This window comes from Macaca thibetana, chromosome 5 (genome assembly GCF_024542745.1).
Source record: "Macaca thibetana thibetana isolate TM-01 chromosome 5, ASM2454274v1, whole genome shotgun sequence".
NCBI lineage: Eukaryota > Metazoa > Chordata > Mammalia > Primates > Cercopithecidae > Macaca > Macaca thibetana.
Genome location: NC_065582.1, coordinates 140,212,808 through 140,230,679, shown reverse-complemented (window position 1 = coordinate 140,230,679; position 17,872 = coordinate 140,212,808). Strand labels below are relative to the sequence as shown.

At 34.4% G+C, this 17,872-nt stretch overlaps 1 protein-coding gene across 5 annotated transcripts in view; it reads right to left on the bottom strand.

Moving 5' to 3' along the window:
* The window catches only part of GABRA2 (gamma-aminobutyric acid type A receptor subunit alpha2), a 151,909-nt gene that overhangs the window by 82,874 nt on the left and 51,163 nt on the right, over positions 1 to 17,872 (bottom strand). For 3 of the 5 annotated variants that reach the window (XM_050791618.1, XM_050791614.1, XM_050791617.1), the window contains one exon: positions 9,512 to 9,579. The exons of the other annotated variants lie outside the window; for them this stretch is intronic. In XM_050791618.1, the coding sequence (XP_050647575.1) occupies positions 9,512 to 9,579 (68 nt within the window). The remainder of the gene's footprint in view (positions 1 to 9,511; positions 9,580 to 17,872) is intronic. 5 annotated transcript variants of the gene reach the window in all.

Below are 17,872 nucleotides of genomic sequence, written 5' to 3'. Positions count from 1 at the left end.
ATATCTCTATAACTTCTTGGGGGGTGATTATGATCTTCTTAGTCTTTATGGCCTTTATGGTCTGGCTCGAAATACTTTTCTAGCCTCATCTCTCCCAAAATTCCTAAGAGCATTCTAGGCTCAAGTTATACTGAACTTTCACATTTTACTAAACTCAACAAGCTCTTTCAATTTGTGCTAAAACACTCTTTTCCATTGTGTAGCTAGTCAATCTTTATGTGTTCTTCTTAGCTATCTTTTTTTCCCTAAGATCCGTACCAAACTCTATATCTACCACCCACATCCCCTCTGATAAGACATTAATCCATAAATACTTCAATGAAAGCATTATTGTACCGTTGTAAAATGAACTATTTTCCTTAGCTGTCCTCCAATATCCTGTGAGCAATTTGAGGGCTACACTTACATATTTCAGTTCCTACCATGGTGAGAAGCACTGAGTGTATACTTAGGAAATCTTGTTGAAATGTACAGACACAAGTTATGCCTTCTAGTATCTCAGACTGCCATAAAAAATAAAAATAAAAAAAGTCAGGAAGATTTTCATAAGCCTATGTACAATGTCATTTAAAAAATACTATGAACGCCATGTGGTGGAGCACAGGGATAAAGAGGACTGACGACTTGGAATAACCTAGAAAGAAATCAGAAAACAGATGAAATTTGAACTTAGTTTTGACTAAATAAAATACCTCCAGTTGGCAAAGGAGGAGGTAAGCATAACAAGAACAGGAAAAAAACATGTGCATGGCCAGAGAGTTGTTAAATATAATGACATGTTCAGGGAACAGTGAGAAGTTCAATGCCATCTTTAAAAATAAAAGCCTCACTGATAGTTATAATGCCGTACAGCTACTGCCCTCCGTCTTGCCTCCTCTCTTCAACCACGCTGCTTAAAAATGTTACCTCCACTCTTTCTCCATTTCCTCACCTCCCACTTGCCTCCACCCACCGCAATCTGGTTGCTTTTACCACAATCAGCAAATACTTCTGTTTTTAATCTAATGACATATTTAAAAACCTTTTCTTGGTTTTACCACAATAGATGATACAATGTTCGCTCCCTACTTTTGTAATGCTCTCTTGTACTGGTATTCTTAAAGTCACATTTTCCTGGTACTCTGAGAAACCATTGCTAAAATCCTCATCATGGGATGTGAGACCTTCGATGCCTGTCAGCTATCTACATGTACTGATATCCCCTAGAAAATATACAGTAGTAGGACCAATAGATAATATTTATTATTCTTAATCTAGGCATACAAGTTCTTTGTGGCTTTCCCAAAGACAGTCTCGAAACTTGAAACCTAGGACAAAAAACACACAACCCCAGAAATTTTTACTTAAAAAAATCACTTCATGTTCAGAAATCACAGTTATTATTTATTTATTTTTTCTTTTGTCAACATTTATTTTTGGTTCAGAGGGTATCTGTGCAGGTTTGTTACACGACTAGCTTGCATGTTGCTGTGGTATGATGTACAAATTATTTTGCCACCCGGGTAGTGAGCATAGTATCCATAGGTAGTTTTTCAACCCTCCCCCTCCCTCTCCCTCAAATAAGCTTCAGTGTCCATTGTTCCTATCTTTGTGTGTACGTGTACTTGATGTTTAGCTCCCACTTACAAGTGAAAACATATCATATTTGGTTTTCTGTTCCTCTATTAATTTGTTTAGGAAAATGACCTCCAACTGCATCCATGTTACTGCAAAGGACATAATTTCATTATTTTTATGGCTGCATAGTTATCCAAGGTGTATATAGACCATATTTTCTTTATGCAGTCCACCACTGATGAGCATCTAGGTTGATTCCATATATTTGCTATTGTGAATAGTGCTGCAATGAACATACAAGTGCATATGTCTTTTTGGTAGAACAACTGATATTCTGCTAAAAAGTAGAATAGTAATAAGCATATAGTATATAGTAATAAGCTTGCTGGGTCATATAGTAGTTCTGCTTTAAGTTCTTTCTGAAATCTGCAAACTGCTTTCCACAGCAACTAACCTAATTTACATTCCCACCAGCAGTGTATAAGCACTCCCTTTTCTCCGCAACTCTGCCAACATGTTATTATTTTTACTTTTTATGATTGCCATCTGACTGAGGTGAGATGGTCCCTCATTGTGGTTTTGATTTGCATTTCTCTAATGATTAATGATGCTGAACATTTTTCATATGCTTGTTGCCTACATGTGTGTCATTTTAAGAAATGTCCTTTCATGCCCTTTTTCCATTTTTTAATGGGAATGTTTGTTTTTCACTTAAGTTCTTTATAGTTCTGGATATTAGACCTTTGTCGGATGTATAGTTCAAAAATAATTTCTCCTATTCTGTAGGTTGTCTGTTTTCTCTGTTAATAGTGCCTTTTCCCATGAAGAAGCTTTTTAGTTTAGTTAGGTCCCAGTCGTCTATTTTTGTTTTTGTTATAATTGCTTTTAGGGACTACAACATGAAATTGTTGTCAAGGCCTAGGTTCAGAATGGCATTTCCTAAGTTTTCTTCTAGGATTCTTACAGTTTTGAGTATTACATTTAAGTCTTTAATCCATCTTGAGTTGATTTTTGTATATTGTGAAAAGAAGGGTCCAGTTTGAATCTTCTGCATATGGCTAGCCAGTTATCCTAGCACCATTTATTGAATAAGGAGTCCTTTCCCCATTGCTTGTTTTTGTTGACTTTGTCAAAGATCAGCTAGCTGTAAGTGTGTGGCTTTATTTCTGGGTTCTTTAGACTGTTCCATTGATCTACATGTTTTTGTACCAGTACCATGCTGTTTTGGTTACTGTAGCCTTGTAGGATAGTTTGAATCTGGGTAATGTGATGCTCCAGCTTTGTTCTTTTGCTTAGGTTTGCTTTGGCTATTCAGGCTCTTTCTTTGGCTCCCTGTGAATTTTGAAATATTTGAATTTGTTTTCTAATTATATTAAAAATGATATTGATAGTTTGATAGGAATAAATCTTATTTAGTTTTTACAAAAGAATAGGGAGAATGGTAGGGAATACTACTTTGTGACCTTAGAAAACCAAGAGAGCTATGACTGGATGCACTAAGTTCCTACAACCCTCCTTCTCCAAGAAAGGTAATGAATGGAGTCAAACTACTTTTATCTGTGCCCTTCTGGAACTGTTTCCCCACCCCGTAGGTGATGTTTTACTGTACACAAAATACATGGGTTCATACAGTTACCCAGTTACCAAATAAGCCATCTCACCTTAACTCTACAGAATCCCATTTCGGCAGAGGGCTGTAGCACAGATATCTGTCGAGAGCACAGCACTGCATCTGATAAGGAATAAGACAGTGGTCTCTGCCTTTGTTTGTTTTTTTTTTTTTGGATCAAAGCACAGCCTAGCTCAGAAAATGGAAAGCAGTTTGAGCCTAGCTCAGAAAATTTTGACAGATACCCACAGTTGCTCCTTCTCAGTCTCCTCTTCCATTTATTGTCCACTTTCTGTCCTTCAAATATTGGTGTTCTAGAGTTTCTGTGAAAGTAAGATGGCCACTTCACTCTAATCTCTTTCCTTGTAAAATTTTATGTATGTCTATTTTCAACCACCATTATATGGCCCCCAAGTTATCTATACTCCAAGCTTCTCTGTTGGGCTCCAGATCTATGCCTGTTACCTAGACATATCCAATTAAAGTTTCAAACTCAACATGTGTAAAACATAAATGTTCATCCCCAGCAACAAAACAAAAACAAACAAAACTTCTCCTACTGTGTTCCATATCCCAATTCCTCAAGATGTCATTCTATACTTCTTCCACCCCTTCATCCAACAGATCAACAATTCTACCGCACAAATAACTTTTGATTCTTTTCAATGCTCTCCATCTTCAGTTCCACTGCCCTGGGCCAATTCACATTAATCTCTTGCCTGTAATAAAACAGCTTTCTAACTAGTCTTCCTTTTCCCAATCCTTTAATATAAATTATTGAACCATAGAACTCTTACTCTGCCACATACCCTCTACCTTCCTCCACTTCTTCATCAGTCTTATAATAGATTCGTGCTTCCTTTAGCATAAAGTCGAATACCTTGTCATGTTAAAATACAGACTTTCATGTTCTACAAATAGTAAATGTTAGTCTATAGATCATAGGAAGATCCCAGGAAACAACTCTTTTAAAAAATAATTCAGATGGTTACAATCCAAGTACCTGTAAATCACATTTTGGGGAATATTATTATAAATTCTAGGAGGGTGCTGAAAAATATTTGATGAATGAACGAATGTTTCCAGTGTCTATTTTCTAACGTTCCAAAATGTCAATAACCTTACAGCAACCAGCTTCTACATGCTGACTTTAAAGGGAGTAAACATTATTAATTTACTTTTGATACAAAGGGTTTGCCATGTTCATCACAGGTTTTCTTAATGAACTACATTTACAAATGACAACCTCTGATAAAGAGTTAACAGATTAAGTTCAGTGTCAATTTTGACCAGATATTAAATCTCACAACTCTCTAAACTTCCTTGATGTTAACTACTGAACTATATAATATCCCAGTACCTTCTGGAGATTCTAAGAGATAATGCACTCTGTGTTTTTATAGAGAAGAAAAGTATTATCTGGAAAAATCAACATAATCAATAAACCAAGATCATATTTACCACACTGCCTGCTTCTTAGCCTAATGGTTAACTGTATCAGGTATCTCAAGATTACTTCAAAGTTTTCATTGTCCAAGCTCTAACCCTAACACTTCACAATAGACAACCATTTGAACGGAGGTTCTTAGTCTAGGTTTAGGTTAAATAATTGGTAATCATAACACTTATACCATTAGAATATGCACACACAGTGAAAATGTTTACTAATATAAGAAAAGACATCCTATAGAAACCAAGGAAAAAGGGAAAAACACAGTACAGTAAATTAGAAAGTGCTAAAATGCCTACTACAACCTTGGTCAATTGCCAGCTACTAGTACATTTCAAAAATTAATTACCTCCTTATGAATTTCAAAATACTGAAATAAAATATTTTTAACTTGGTTGCAGAAACTGTAAGTATAATCTTTAATTATAATTTAGATCTACAACATTTTTGGGACAATTACACTAGCTAATGATTCCAAGAAAGCAATGTGTGTGTGTGTGTGTGTGTGTGTGTGTGTGTGTGTGTGTCTGCATATTTTTTTGGTTCTTAATTCTTTTTGCTATGCTGTTTTTTTTTTCTCTCAGGCTAATGTCATAACAAATCTACATCACTGACCTGAATAAAAGAAATTAGGAATTTAGGTTTTGCTACTGACTATGTTCACTGATTAGAAATAAAAGTGTATATGCTAAGCTACTAAAAGTAAAACTAAATTTGTTTTTTACTTTTGTTCTTCATTAACAAATTGTTTATGTAAGATATTCATTAGATAGCTCCACATCCACTTTGACTTGTAGGTAATACTATGTCTACGTTTTCCCTTCCCATCATAACATTCTTTTTTATTTAGAGTGTCACAGCCACGTCTCATTGCTCAAGCTATTGCTCCATCCATACTAAACATAAATTCAAACTTTGCCTCCTTACTTATCTTGATTTCCAGTAAAAATAATATCAACATGGAAATCATTCATTTTGATCATCATGAAGACCAAATTGTTTCTCTCCATAAAATGTATATATGTTTTTTTAGTTGAGCACCATCTTCCCTAATAGACTTACAATGTGAGTAAAAAGATGTATTTGTATGTGTCTCTGTTACTTGTGTCTATAGGTTATTCAACTTTAATTTTTCCCAGCTGCATCTTTCTTCTCTAGATTTGGACAAATATCAATAATACCTGTTGAGTGATCAAACTATCTCCTGGTCCTCAATTAACATCTTCCCTGTATTACACATTATTCATATTTCAGCTATCTGTGTTTTGCCTCTCAACTCTAAATCCACCCTTCTTTCATTTCCTTTGTGATACCTGATGGATCCTATAAATACTGCTCCTCTGCCAGCTCACACAATGTCAGGCTTTGTCAATAGAGGGTGCTGGAGGGACGCTCCAATGTAGTCAAAAGAGAAGGGCGCTTTTCTTTCTTGGTCTCTTTCTGGGTCACGTGCATTGTCATTTTTTTGGCACAGCTTCAAAGGACTGACATGCTGTGAGTTTTCAGCCCATGCAGCATATTTCTGTAGACCAGCTTCAGCATATACCATCACATGTTTCTTCACCACCAGTAGCTGCATGTTCCTGTAGCAGCAGCACCCCTCCAGTGAGGTCAGAATTCACAGATCTTAGGGGGAAAGGGTGCTCTTTCAAGTCCTCAGTTTCTTCCTGATTCTGGAAGTGGTGACACTGCAACCCTAGAAGTAGATGTTCTGTCTGCGTTTGTTAATTCTGTATTGCTTGGAATCTTCTTTTATCCATGTTTTAAAACGAATTTAACTGTCTTTTATTAGTTAATAATTCTTTATATCAGATTTTCCCTATGATGTTCTATGACTGGACTGTGTTTACATAGTATGCTCCCATTTGGTAGGTTTTTGATTAACTAGACTTCCTCTAAAACAACTGTTGGCAAGCCCGACTAAATGAGGTAAATAAAGACAGAAATAAAGTAGGAAATCTGACAAGAGCAGAGCAATGTCTTAGAAATTTTTTAGGCTAGATGCATTAAGGGAAATGTATCACTAGAGAAAATGTCTAGGGCCTTCAAGATTTTCAAAAACGTACTAAGATGCTGAATATGCATTCCATTTTTGAGAATACATCTATATTTGGGTGTGCATACACACACTTACACACACATGTATTCTGAAATATAAAAAGAAAACTAAAAAATCAAAGTAAGTGATTTTTTATTTAAATGTTATCAACTGAAATTCCACTCAATGCAACCTATATTGGTAGTGTGAGTATATTTTAATGTTTATTATAACTTGTGGTAGAATCCCCCCAAATAAGAAAGCATATCTTGAGTCTGCTAAAAAATTTTAAAGTTCTCGGGTTCAATTTACTGATGAAACACAACTGCTTTTAGTTCATTTCAGAAATAAAGGAGCTAAATATGTTCCATTGCTAATAACTATATACCTAACATCAACTACCAATTTTCTAAATATGTTAGCGATCCAAAGAATAGTCACAACAAGGAGAGGTAGAGAATTAATCTAATCCATTATCGCCACTGGAAAACAAATGACTTTGTATATTTTGGCATACAAGTATGATGTGAGTTTGTGTAAAATCCCCAAATATCAAACATATCTTGCTAGAAACAGACATGTTTGCATGTATGTATGTATATATGTATATATATAGAGAGAGAGAGATGTTTTAGCTAAAATAATTCACTTTCCAAAAAAATAAAGCTAAAATTTCAATGCAGTAACTGCTACTACTGAAATTTACAACATGAAAAAAATCTACAATATTGAAAATGTACTGATATTTGGGAGTCATATCATTTGTCTTTCTGCTTTGGCTGATAATAAGACACAAATTAACCAGATGCAAGAGTCACAATTTATATAATATGCTAATTTCTCAATGTAGTACTTAACAAAATTCTGACTCTACTTAATTTTTGATAGAAGTTAGGTATTTATTTGCACTGTGTCTCTCTAATATTTGGGAACATTTAAGACAATCTGCACTAAGACAAAGAGTATTTACTAGGACAAAATTATATTTATAGCCAAACAATAACATTTGGAATGCACACTCTTACTAAAAATAAATAGTCTTTGTCATCATTATAAGGATATGTCCACTTAAATTGACCCATGGAAAGAGGCAGATTAATATTTCAGGTCAAAATATACAATAATGCAAGGGGAAAAGGAGGGTTTACTGAAGAATAGGATTTTTTCCTCTTGTACCAGAATCGTACCTAAGACCCAGAATTGAAGGAGAAAAATAAAAGCACTTAAATCATGACATTCCCATTTTAAAGAATTTTAATGGATTGCCAACATTTAGTATCAACCACCTCCCCAAAGGTGGGGATCACCCCTCAACATGTTCAGCCACCCAGGTCAATATAAGAAAAGGTCTCTGAGGTCAGCGATGTGGCTCTGATGGAATAAACAGCACATTTTTTGCCATAAAAGTGAAATTTAGGTTCCCTAATGGAAACCTAGGGAGCTCCTGATAAATTAGCTGGTAATGTTTATGAAAGCTTGCAAAAATGGAATACTTTTTGTTTTGTTAGTTTATCCAGGTAGAAAATGTCCAAACTTGTCAATTTTCCCCCTGAGTTATCAGAGAAAGGGAAGAATTTGAGGAGAAATGACACAGTGGGGAATACTGGGCAAAAAGGGACAAGGGCTTCTCGGTGTCTGGGTCATAAGGAAGATGAATGTCTAAAGAATCATGAAGTCCTAGAGGGAAGGATGCCTGAGGGGTGAATGAGCCACAGATTTGGCAGGGAGGTAGCAGGGGACAAGAGACATGCACATCAAGGGAATATAAAGTAAAGCAAATGTCAGTTGACATGCTGGAATCTGACAAGTTATTATGAATGAAAAACTCTTTCATCAAAAATGTCTATTGCAGAGCACTATAGTTAGCAGTAAAAGTGAAGGACTTATCATTAAATTTTTAATGCTTCATCAATAATTCATCTTTGGCGATTCTAGACCATCAGTACCTAACACATCAAACCAATTTTCCTCGCTTACCTATCTTATCTTATTGTATTTTAATTGATTGGAGACAGGGTCTCATTCTGTCATGCAGTGGCACGATCACAGCTCACTGCAACTTCGACCTCCTGGGCTCAAGCGATCCTCCCACATCAGCCTTCTGACCACAGGCATGTGCCATCACACCCTGCTATTTTTTATATTTTTTGGTAAACATGGGGTTTCTCTATGTTGCTCAAGCTAATTTCAAACTCCTGGGATCAAGCAGTCCTCCCACCTCGGCCTTCCAAAGTGCTGCAATTACAGTTGTGAGCCACCACACCAGGCCTGTCTCATTTTAAAGAAAAAACAAAATAACACCAGTTCCATAGAATCCAAGAGTACCAACATTCTAATTTTTTAGGTTGATTTATGTATACCTACTATGTGTGCAGATTATATGTATGGTATGTATGTAGATAGCTAACGAGGCAATCACTTTGCTCAATACCAATCAGAGGGTTTTGTTGTTGTTGTTGTTTTTAAATGTGTAACACTGACCATGACCTCATTCTGTAAGAAGTCTTTATCTATGAAACTATATTCACTTTCCTTATGGAAGTTCACAATTCTGCCTTAATCCTCCTAGAAAATTTTTCTTCTTAATACAATTAATTTTATTTAAATAATTGTTTATCACACTGTAGTTAGGTAGACATGTTTTGAAAATGATATAAAATACACAGGACTAATCCAAACACTGAAGTTGGAAATGGAAACCACAGATCTAAACATCTTTAACTATCCATGTGTTTGGGTAGACTAAATAGACATGAGACATATACATAATTCTGTAACACTAAAAATGCTACTTTATTTGAAATTACCCCCACTCCCCATTATGTGAAGTAAAAATACTATTTAATGAAAAACTCACCATATCTGTATCTGAGACAGGGCCAAAACTGGTCACGTAGATGTTAGTGAAGACTTCAGTAATACTGTCTGATATGAGAAAAGAGATTGAATATAGATATTATATAATAAGAGCCACAGGAGAGAGAAGGGTTTGAGTACACGGTATGGTTTGAAAGCTGTATCATAAATTTGGGATTACTGGGTTTTACTTTCTTATCAACTTTCGCAACCATAATGACTATAATGCTCAGTTATTTCATTGGTTTTCACCATCCTAACTGCAAAATGTATAGAAGTATTATGACATTCTTACTTGGAAACCATACCTGATTAGCACATCCTCATTTATATTGCTCAAAATGAATAGTTTCTTAGGAAACATCATAAGTGAAACAGTTTACAATAAATATATTACCAGTACTAAAAATAAAGTATGGTATTGTTTGATATAATCGTAAATTTGATGTTTCAACTAAACATTTCAGTATCTCATGATGGTAAAGATTCAATTTACAGATTGTAAATCAGTACATCTTCTCCATACAGCACAAAACAGCTTGGTAATTATAAATAAACATAATTCCAATTAATATAAAAAGCTTTATCATTCAGTGACATAAAAATTTAAAAAATAACAGATTACTTTCAAACAAGCTTGCTTTTAAATGTATTTAAGAATGTCTGAAATGCTAAGACTGAACTAAATTGGATTCTAAAATTATGTAACATCATAACTGTAATACAATTAACTGGAGTGCTCTATTAACTAGGTAATTTAGATCAAAATTTTAAATAAGCCAAATGGTGATGGGGAAAAGGTCAAAGAAAAGATCGAAAAACAAAAATCTTTTCACTGCTCTTGTAGTAGGAAAAAAAACATATCATTAATGTTTATCATCATGAGCGAAATGTCTTATTCATTAGCTGTCAGATTTATAATTCTACGTAAACAATAACAAGAATTGTTTTTCGTATTATACTAGACATTAATTTACAACCATCAAAGAGACTAAACTATGTCTGGGATTTTGTATCCATTAAGGCAAGAATAAAAAATAGAAAGGCTATTGATAAAACAGGGTATACTTTGAATGCCTACTACATAACAGGTACTCTTTAAAGCACCTGAAATATCATAATCTGAATGTCAAACGTATGTGGTAGATTCTCTGTTATCTCTATGCATGTGTACAACGATTCAAAGAAAGGTAAGCAAACTTGCCAAAGACCCACAGCTAGCAGAGTAGATAGAGAAATGATTTATAACCCAAGCAATCTAGTTTCTGAGTACTCAAGCTAAATCAAAGCGTCATACCATAGTCAATGATAAACTTAAAACTAACAGTAGTTTCTTATTAAACGCATGTTTCTATTCACCAGAATACTCCGTGCCAAAGGCATAGTTATAGTGCTCCAAATAAATATGTTCATTAAACTTTGTTGTATACACTATTTCATCCCTAAAACTGTATTTTTGAAGTTCTATTGTAAAAGCATTTGAAAATAAATTTATGAAATAATTTCAGATGCCACCTACCCCAAAGACCAGCTCAGGAGCAGCTTTCTGGGTATAAAAAGTCCCATAGGATCCTGAGTTCAGAAGAGTCCCATGCGTAATTTAATGGTCTATCTGCACTTTCTTTAAAAATCTTAATTATTTTTTAAACAAAGCGTCCTGTATTTTCATTTTGGACTGGGCATCACAAATTATGTAGCTGGCCCTGTTCTTGAATTTATATATACTAGAAAGCAATCGTGGAAATGAGAACCATCATTTTGTTTTCCTTTTACCCACACCAAATTAGTCACACTATTACATTTATTCAATTAGTAACTAGATAAACCTTTGTAATAGCTGTTGACCTAAAATGTTCCAGAGAAGAGAAATTAAAATGTGAAGGTGAGCTTTTACTCTAAGAGAAGAAAGTGAAATGATCCTTAGTTTAAGTAGTAGAGTCCAAGAAATTACAAAAATGTGTGAATGTATTGATGCTAATGATATGAATAATATTCACTATATGCCAAATGGCAAGTAAAGGGTAAAGGGGTATCAGTACCTAGTGGCTATAAAGAGGTGTCAGCTAAGAACTGACATGAAAAATAAGGTTAGTCTCAAAACTCTAAGCAGCAAGAGAAACACCTAAGACTCAGAACATAGATATAAAAAGTTATTTTTAGAAAAAGAAATGGTTTCATGGATTACTGACTTCATAAGCATAGCTAAATAATGTATGCATTGGGGAGATATTGTCCTGCTATGGAAGTTCAGAAAAAGGAAAATCAGCAAGCCAAACACTGACGATGAACATCCAATAGTGTCTAAGGGAAAGGTATTCTTAGCAATGAGTTTTCTTTTTTTTTAATTTAGATTTCAATATGGATGGATGCACAACCAACATGGGTTAATGAAATATTTTAGTGTAATGAGTATAGATATTCAATATATCTAACACAATCTTCTAGAATTCTATGATCAAAACTCAATCTTTGATTATATTTTAGCTTTCCATAGACAAGGAAAGGGAAGTGAACAAAGGAAAAAGGAAAAGAAAGGAATGGAGGGGAAAGGAGGCTAGGGAGATTATATGAATGTAGGCTATTTCCTGTAGAATACAGGTTATTCTAATCTTGTGACTCTGATTTGTCAAGACATTTTATAGTATCATCTGCTTATGTTTGTTTTCCCATGTGGATTTGGAACAGGGTGGATTTGTGCTATTAATGCCTGTTACGATATTCTGATCCATTGAAAAGATGTATGTTACAGAGTAAACAAGTGAATTTATAGTCTGGTGGCAACCTGAGTCTCTGTGTATTTTAGGTACCATGATTCACTCTTCAGCCTTGATCACTATTTCTGTTTGTTTGTTTTTGTTTTTTAGACGGAGTTTCGCTCTTGTTGCTCAGGCTGGAGTGGATTGGTGTGATCTCAGCTGACTACAACCTCTGCCTCCAGGGTTCAAGTGATTCTTCTGCCTCGGCCTCCCAAGTAGCTGGGACCACAGGCGCTCACCACCACGCCCGGCTAGTTTTTGTATTTGTAGTAGAGACGGGGTTTCACCATGTTGGCCAGGCTAGTCTCAAACACCTGACCTCAGGTGATCCACACTCCTGGGCCCCCCAAAGCAGTAGGATTACAGGCATGTGCCACCGTGCCTGGCCCTGATCACTCTTAGTTGACACACCAAGATCTGTTCTGACTCAGAGCCTTCAAAATGGCTATTATCTCTCATTTTCTCTTTGGTTAATTGTTACTCTTCATTTAAGTCTCAGTTTAAATGCTCTCTCTTCAGAGTAGGAGTTCATAATCCCCTATAAAGCCCTCTTCTCTCATTTTTGCTCTCTGACACTTTCTTTTTATGGGAACTTTCAACCTTGCTGTTCTTTTAATGCCTTAAGATATCCTTCTTCCTTTTAGTTTTGTGTTTGGTCTGTCTCCCCATCCAAGATTTAAGCTCCACAAAGAAGGAGACTGCACCATTTCTGTTCACTATTATGTCACGAGTGCTTACTACAATGTATATCACATGTTACGTGTTGTATGTTTGAACAAATTATTTCTCATTTTAATTAATGTAGAACATCAATCTTTTTCCAAAATATTTCATCAACGTTAAAAGTGATCATGCACAGCTGTTGCTAGTTGAGGAAAGGATGCCCGTCATTTGTGAAGGCAGAGCCCAAACTTTCCATTGACAAAGGCAGGTCGAGAGTCTAAGTAATAGGCTTCCAGTGAAGTAACAAAGCTGAGCAAAGGGAAAGAATGTACTTGAAGATAGCACTGATTCACTGCAAACCAAAATTGAAGTCTGAACAGTTAAGCAGCTCCTAGCAGAAATATCCACCATTAGTTACCTCAGAATAATGGTTTGCCAGCTAAGTAGTTGACATGAGAAATACCAAGAGTAATATGCAAAAGTAAAAGGATGTTCTGTATAGATTTTTCCAGAGGCAAAACACAAGGTTGATAACAGGTACTTTAGGAAAAATAAGTAATGTATGTGGCATACCTAGAAGAACGTATAGTCCTTAGAGCAATCGTCAAATTCAGGATGGTGAAAGAGGACAAGGAACAGCCTGCAGACATGTACTGAGGAACACATAATGTATTCCTAATATTTCATTCTTTTAAAATTAATCCTAAACAATTTTGACAAAATCTTAAGATATGATGGTGGTGGTCATTGTTAATCTTATTCTTCTGTGTACTTCTCTGATTTTTTTAAACTGATTCACAGAAAAAATAAATGGCCTGAAAGGATATCCAAAATGCGCATATAAGTAATTTCAAGAAGGGTTTCATTAATGAAAAATTGCTTTTTGCTCAGAAATGCAGCGTAGAATAACAATAAAAACTTCTTTAAAAATCTTTGCAAAACTAAGAAAGAACAAAATTAATGCTCGATTATGATTTATTTTACAAGATTCACTTAAAATAGATGGTTGGGGATAAAAAGTGAGTAAAGCAAAACATCTACCTGTGAAAGATTCACAACATAATAGAAAAAGAAACATTTAAGAAATTGTAACCCAAGAAACGTCTGCTGCAACCAAACCCAAAATATAATATCTCAATGCCCATAGAAGCATGTTGGAGAAAAACATGGAGGTTTCACTCTTTTGTAATTTTCAATGGTCCTGATTCAAGGCAGAGAAACTCCTTTGTGCAAAAGTCAAGTCCCACAAATAGTTAACTTTCACTCATAAACATGGTTAACATGCATGTACAGAGGATGTGATGAGGTTGTAAAGAAAGGCAGAGTTGTATCAAACAGACCTGACATGCCAAAATAATATGAATATTGTCTTTATATACATGGCAGCAAGGGATTCACTGAAGGACTTTGACTTGGAGAATTTTGTGGCTAGGGCTGTTACCAGATATATTATGTTACATTTATATAGGGCAAGCCAAGACAAAGTAGACTGAAGACAATGTATTCAGTGTGGAACATAATGCCATTGTTAAGACCAAAGAAAAAGAAATACGATCAAGATTAGGAAATGGTAGAAGTCAAGGGAAAAATTTGTTTTAAAGTAATATTGCAGGAATAGGCCCTTTGGTTTGAGTGTTAGAGGATGTGTGGAGCCTGGAAAAGAGTAGGTTCAGTAAAACTATAAAGGCATAAAACAAATGAAGAGGTTTGGAAAGTAAATGGAGGGTAAGGACATGAAGACAGTAAGTGGAAAATATTCTTTTTAAAAGCTTGTCAAAAAATATTTTGACAAACACAATAGTGGTTGAACTGTACTGGATAATATAACACACCATAGCAAGCAAACTTTCCAAACAAAAATTTCTAAGATTTGGCAACAGCAAAATCCTATCATTTTGTAAATGACTGCTGGACATTTGATACGTATATTCTTTGTAGCAGATCCTCCTTCTCTTTCTCCTCCACCATAGACATACACATACACACCATTTTAAAATTGATTTTCTCAAGAGAGTGGTAATAGTATATATGTAGAGTTGAAAAGAGAATCATAAAAATATTTCTGAAAGGTTTTGTGTGCATCATATGAAAGAAGAAGTGAACTCATATTGACCATTTATCATTTGATCTAGTCAGTAATGATGCCATTCTAGGAATGGAAAATAACTCCTCTAGGAAAATGTTCTCCACATCAATGATGTGGAATTCATGAAAACTAATTATAATTTGTTTCACATGCAATGAGCCAGTAAAGTTTCTAAGTACACAATCATCTGTATATTTAGGAAAAAAACTCCAACCTCTTTTATTCTAGTCTTACTTTTATTTTAGGTTGCTGCATTAGCCAATCTTCAATAATTATGTTAAATAATAGTGAAAATAAAAATCAGGCATTCATTATTATTTTTAAAAACTTGTCTTTTAAAGTTAAGAATAAATTCAGGGAATTTATTATATCACAGGGAATTCAATATATCACTTCTCAAAGTGAGGTATCCACAATAAATGGGAAGAGAACTATCTGATTCTCTGTGGTCCATATGTGTGTCAATTATTTGACTTTTGTAGGCATTTAAGATTGAAAATCTTGGAAAGTTGCAATTTTCCATAAAAAAGATTCTTTCATCTCTGTTCCTATCCATAGACTTTTTTCTTGGATTAATTCTCAAGGTATTATTTTCTGTGGCTAATGTCTGCTACCCTTTTCTGACCTTCTAGTCTTACTATTTTCTTGGAGTTTGAGAGTATAAATAGACAACTACTGAGAAGTAGAAAGATTGGACCAGTTTTCCGATTTAAAGCTACTGCAGTTTCAAAATATAGATCAGGCAGTTAAGACAGGATGAAAGTTTTTTCCACCATCTATAAGGCTAATCAGGTTTATTGTTTCCTGTTGTTCATTATAGATGGGTATATAGGTCTCCACACAATTGAACATAGCAATGAGTAAGTGAGTGAGTGAGTGAATGAAGTTGTCATTCTATCTTAAACTATGACCACTCCAAATCTCTCCCTAGCTCTATAGGTTCATTTACTTATTATTGTTTTCTCTTTGTTATATATATCTACTCATATGGTAGACATGAGACACATGTGGCCATTTAAATTAAATTTTAATTAAATAAAATTAAATAACATTTAAAATTTTGTTCCTTAGTACACTGGTTATATTTCATCCATATGTGGCTATGTATAGTAACATCCACATAGAGTAGCATAGTAGCTGGATAGAAGAGTTGAACATTTCCGTTATCACAGAAAGTTCTGTGAAATAGTATTTGTCTATATCCTCCCAATAGAAGTTAAGTTCCATGAAGACTGGGTTTTGTTTGCTCAGAAAAATAAAGCCACAGCACAGAATAGCCCCTGACACAGTATATGTTCTTAGCAAATCTTGGTTAACTAAATAAATTCTTACTCTTAGTTCACAGTCATTTAAAGTAGACATAACCTCTGCTATCATAATGAAGCTTATTATAGCTTAATGAAGAGAGATACTATGCAAAAATTAAATAAATATACAATTGCAGACATGATATATGCTATGAGAGTATACAATAAGGGAACTCCTCCTGGAAATATTTCCTTCACTTCTTCTCCAGGACATCGTAATCACTTTATTTTATTCCAACCTTACTGGTTACTTTTCCCCTAAATCCTTCACTCACTCCTAACTCCTAAACTAATAATAATGGAATGCCTCAAATTTCAGTTTTTGGTGTTCTGTATTTACACTTCTTTGATGATTTATTTCATGTAGTCAAGGACTTCTAAATTTCTCTTTGCAGTCTAGAACTTTCTTCCAAAATATAGACTTGTATATACAACTGTTTACTTGGCATCTCCACTTAGCTGCCTAATAGAGTTTTTAAACTTATCATGTCTCAAACAAAACTAATTTTCCTCTCCAAAATCACAGCACTTACAGCCTTCCCTATTGTGTTTTATTTATTCCAACTCTTAGGTCACAATTACTGGTTTTATTCACAGCTTCTCTCTTTTCAATAGTAAATCTCCTCTCAAAGATAGGTATAATCCAATGACTTATTATCTCCTCCGTTGTTATGACTCTTAAAGCTATCATCATCTGTCTCTGGGAATACTGCTTGCACTCATTCACACCTACAGTCTCTTTCTTTTTTAAATAAAATAATATATTTGTTCAGATATAATTTATATAATATGAAATACACCCTTCTAGTACAATTTAGTGGATTTTGGTATCATCACAAAGTTATACCATATTACTCTCTAAACTTAAAACACTTTTATTACCACAAACAAATCCCGTATCCATTTGCAGTCTTTCACCATTCTCCCTTCTCGCAAGCTCTGGCAACTACTAATTCAGTTTCTGTTTCCATGGCTCTGCCTATTTTGAAATTTTTATTATAAATTAAATCCCTTCTATTCTATTCTATTCCAAATTTGTAAACTTTTTTGTCATGAATCAGTGTTGGATTTTGTCAAATTATTGTTTTGCACCTATGCAGATGATTATGAAGCATTTGCCCTTTTTCTGTTGATATTGTTTATTATAGCAATGTATTTTTATGTGTTAAAGTAACTTTGCATTCCTGGCATAAATATAACTTGGTTCAGTGTATAATTTTTACATGTTGCTGAATTTAATTTGCTAGTATTTTGTAGATACATCTTTCAGTTTATCTTTTGATTTTGTTGAGCTTCCTGGATGTACAGAATAATGTTTCTCACCAATTGGGGAACTTCCCAACCATTATTTCTTTAAATATTCTTCCTGTCCTTTTTCCTTTTTCTTCTAGAAATTCTATTATGCAAATGTTGGTATGCTTTATGTGTTCTCTAGATCTTTATGGCTGTATACCTTTCTTCTTGTGTTTTTTTTTTTCTTCTGTTCCTTATAATGAATAATCTCAATTAACCTCTTTCAGATTTATTGATTCTTCTGACTGTACCAATTT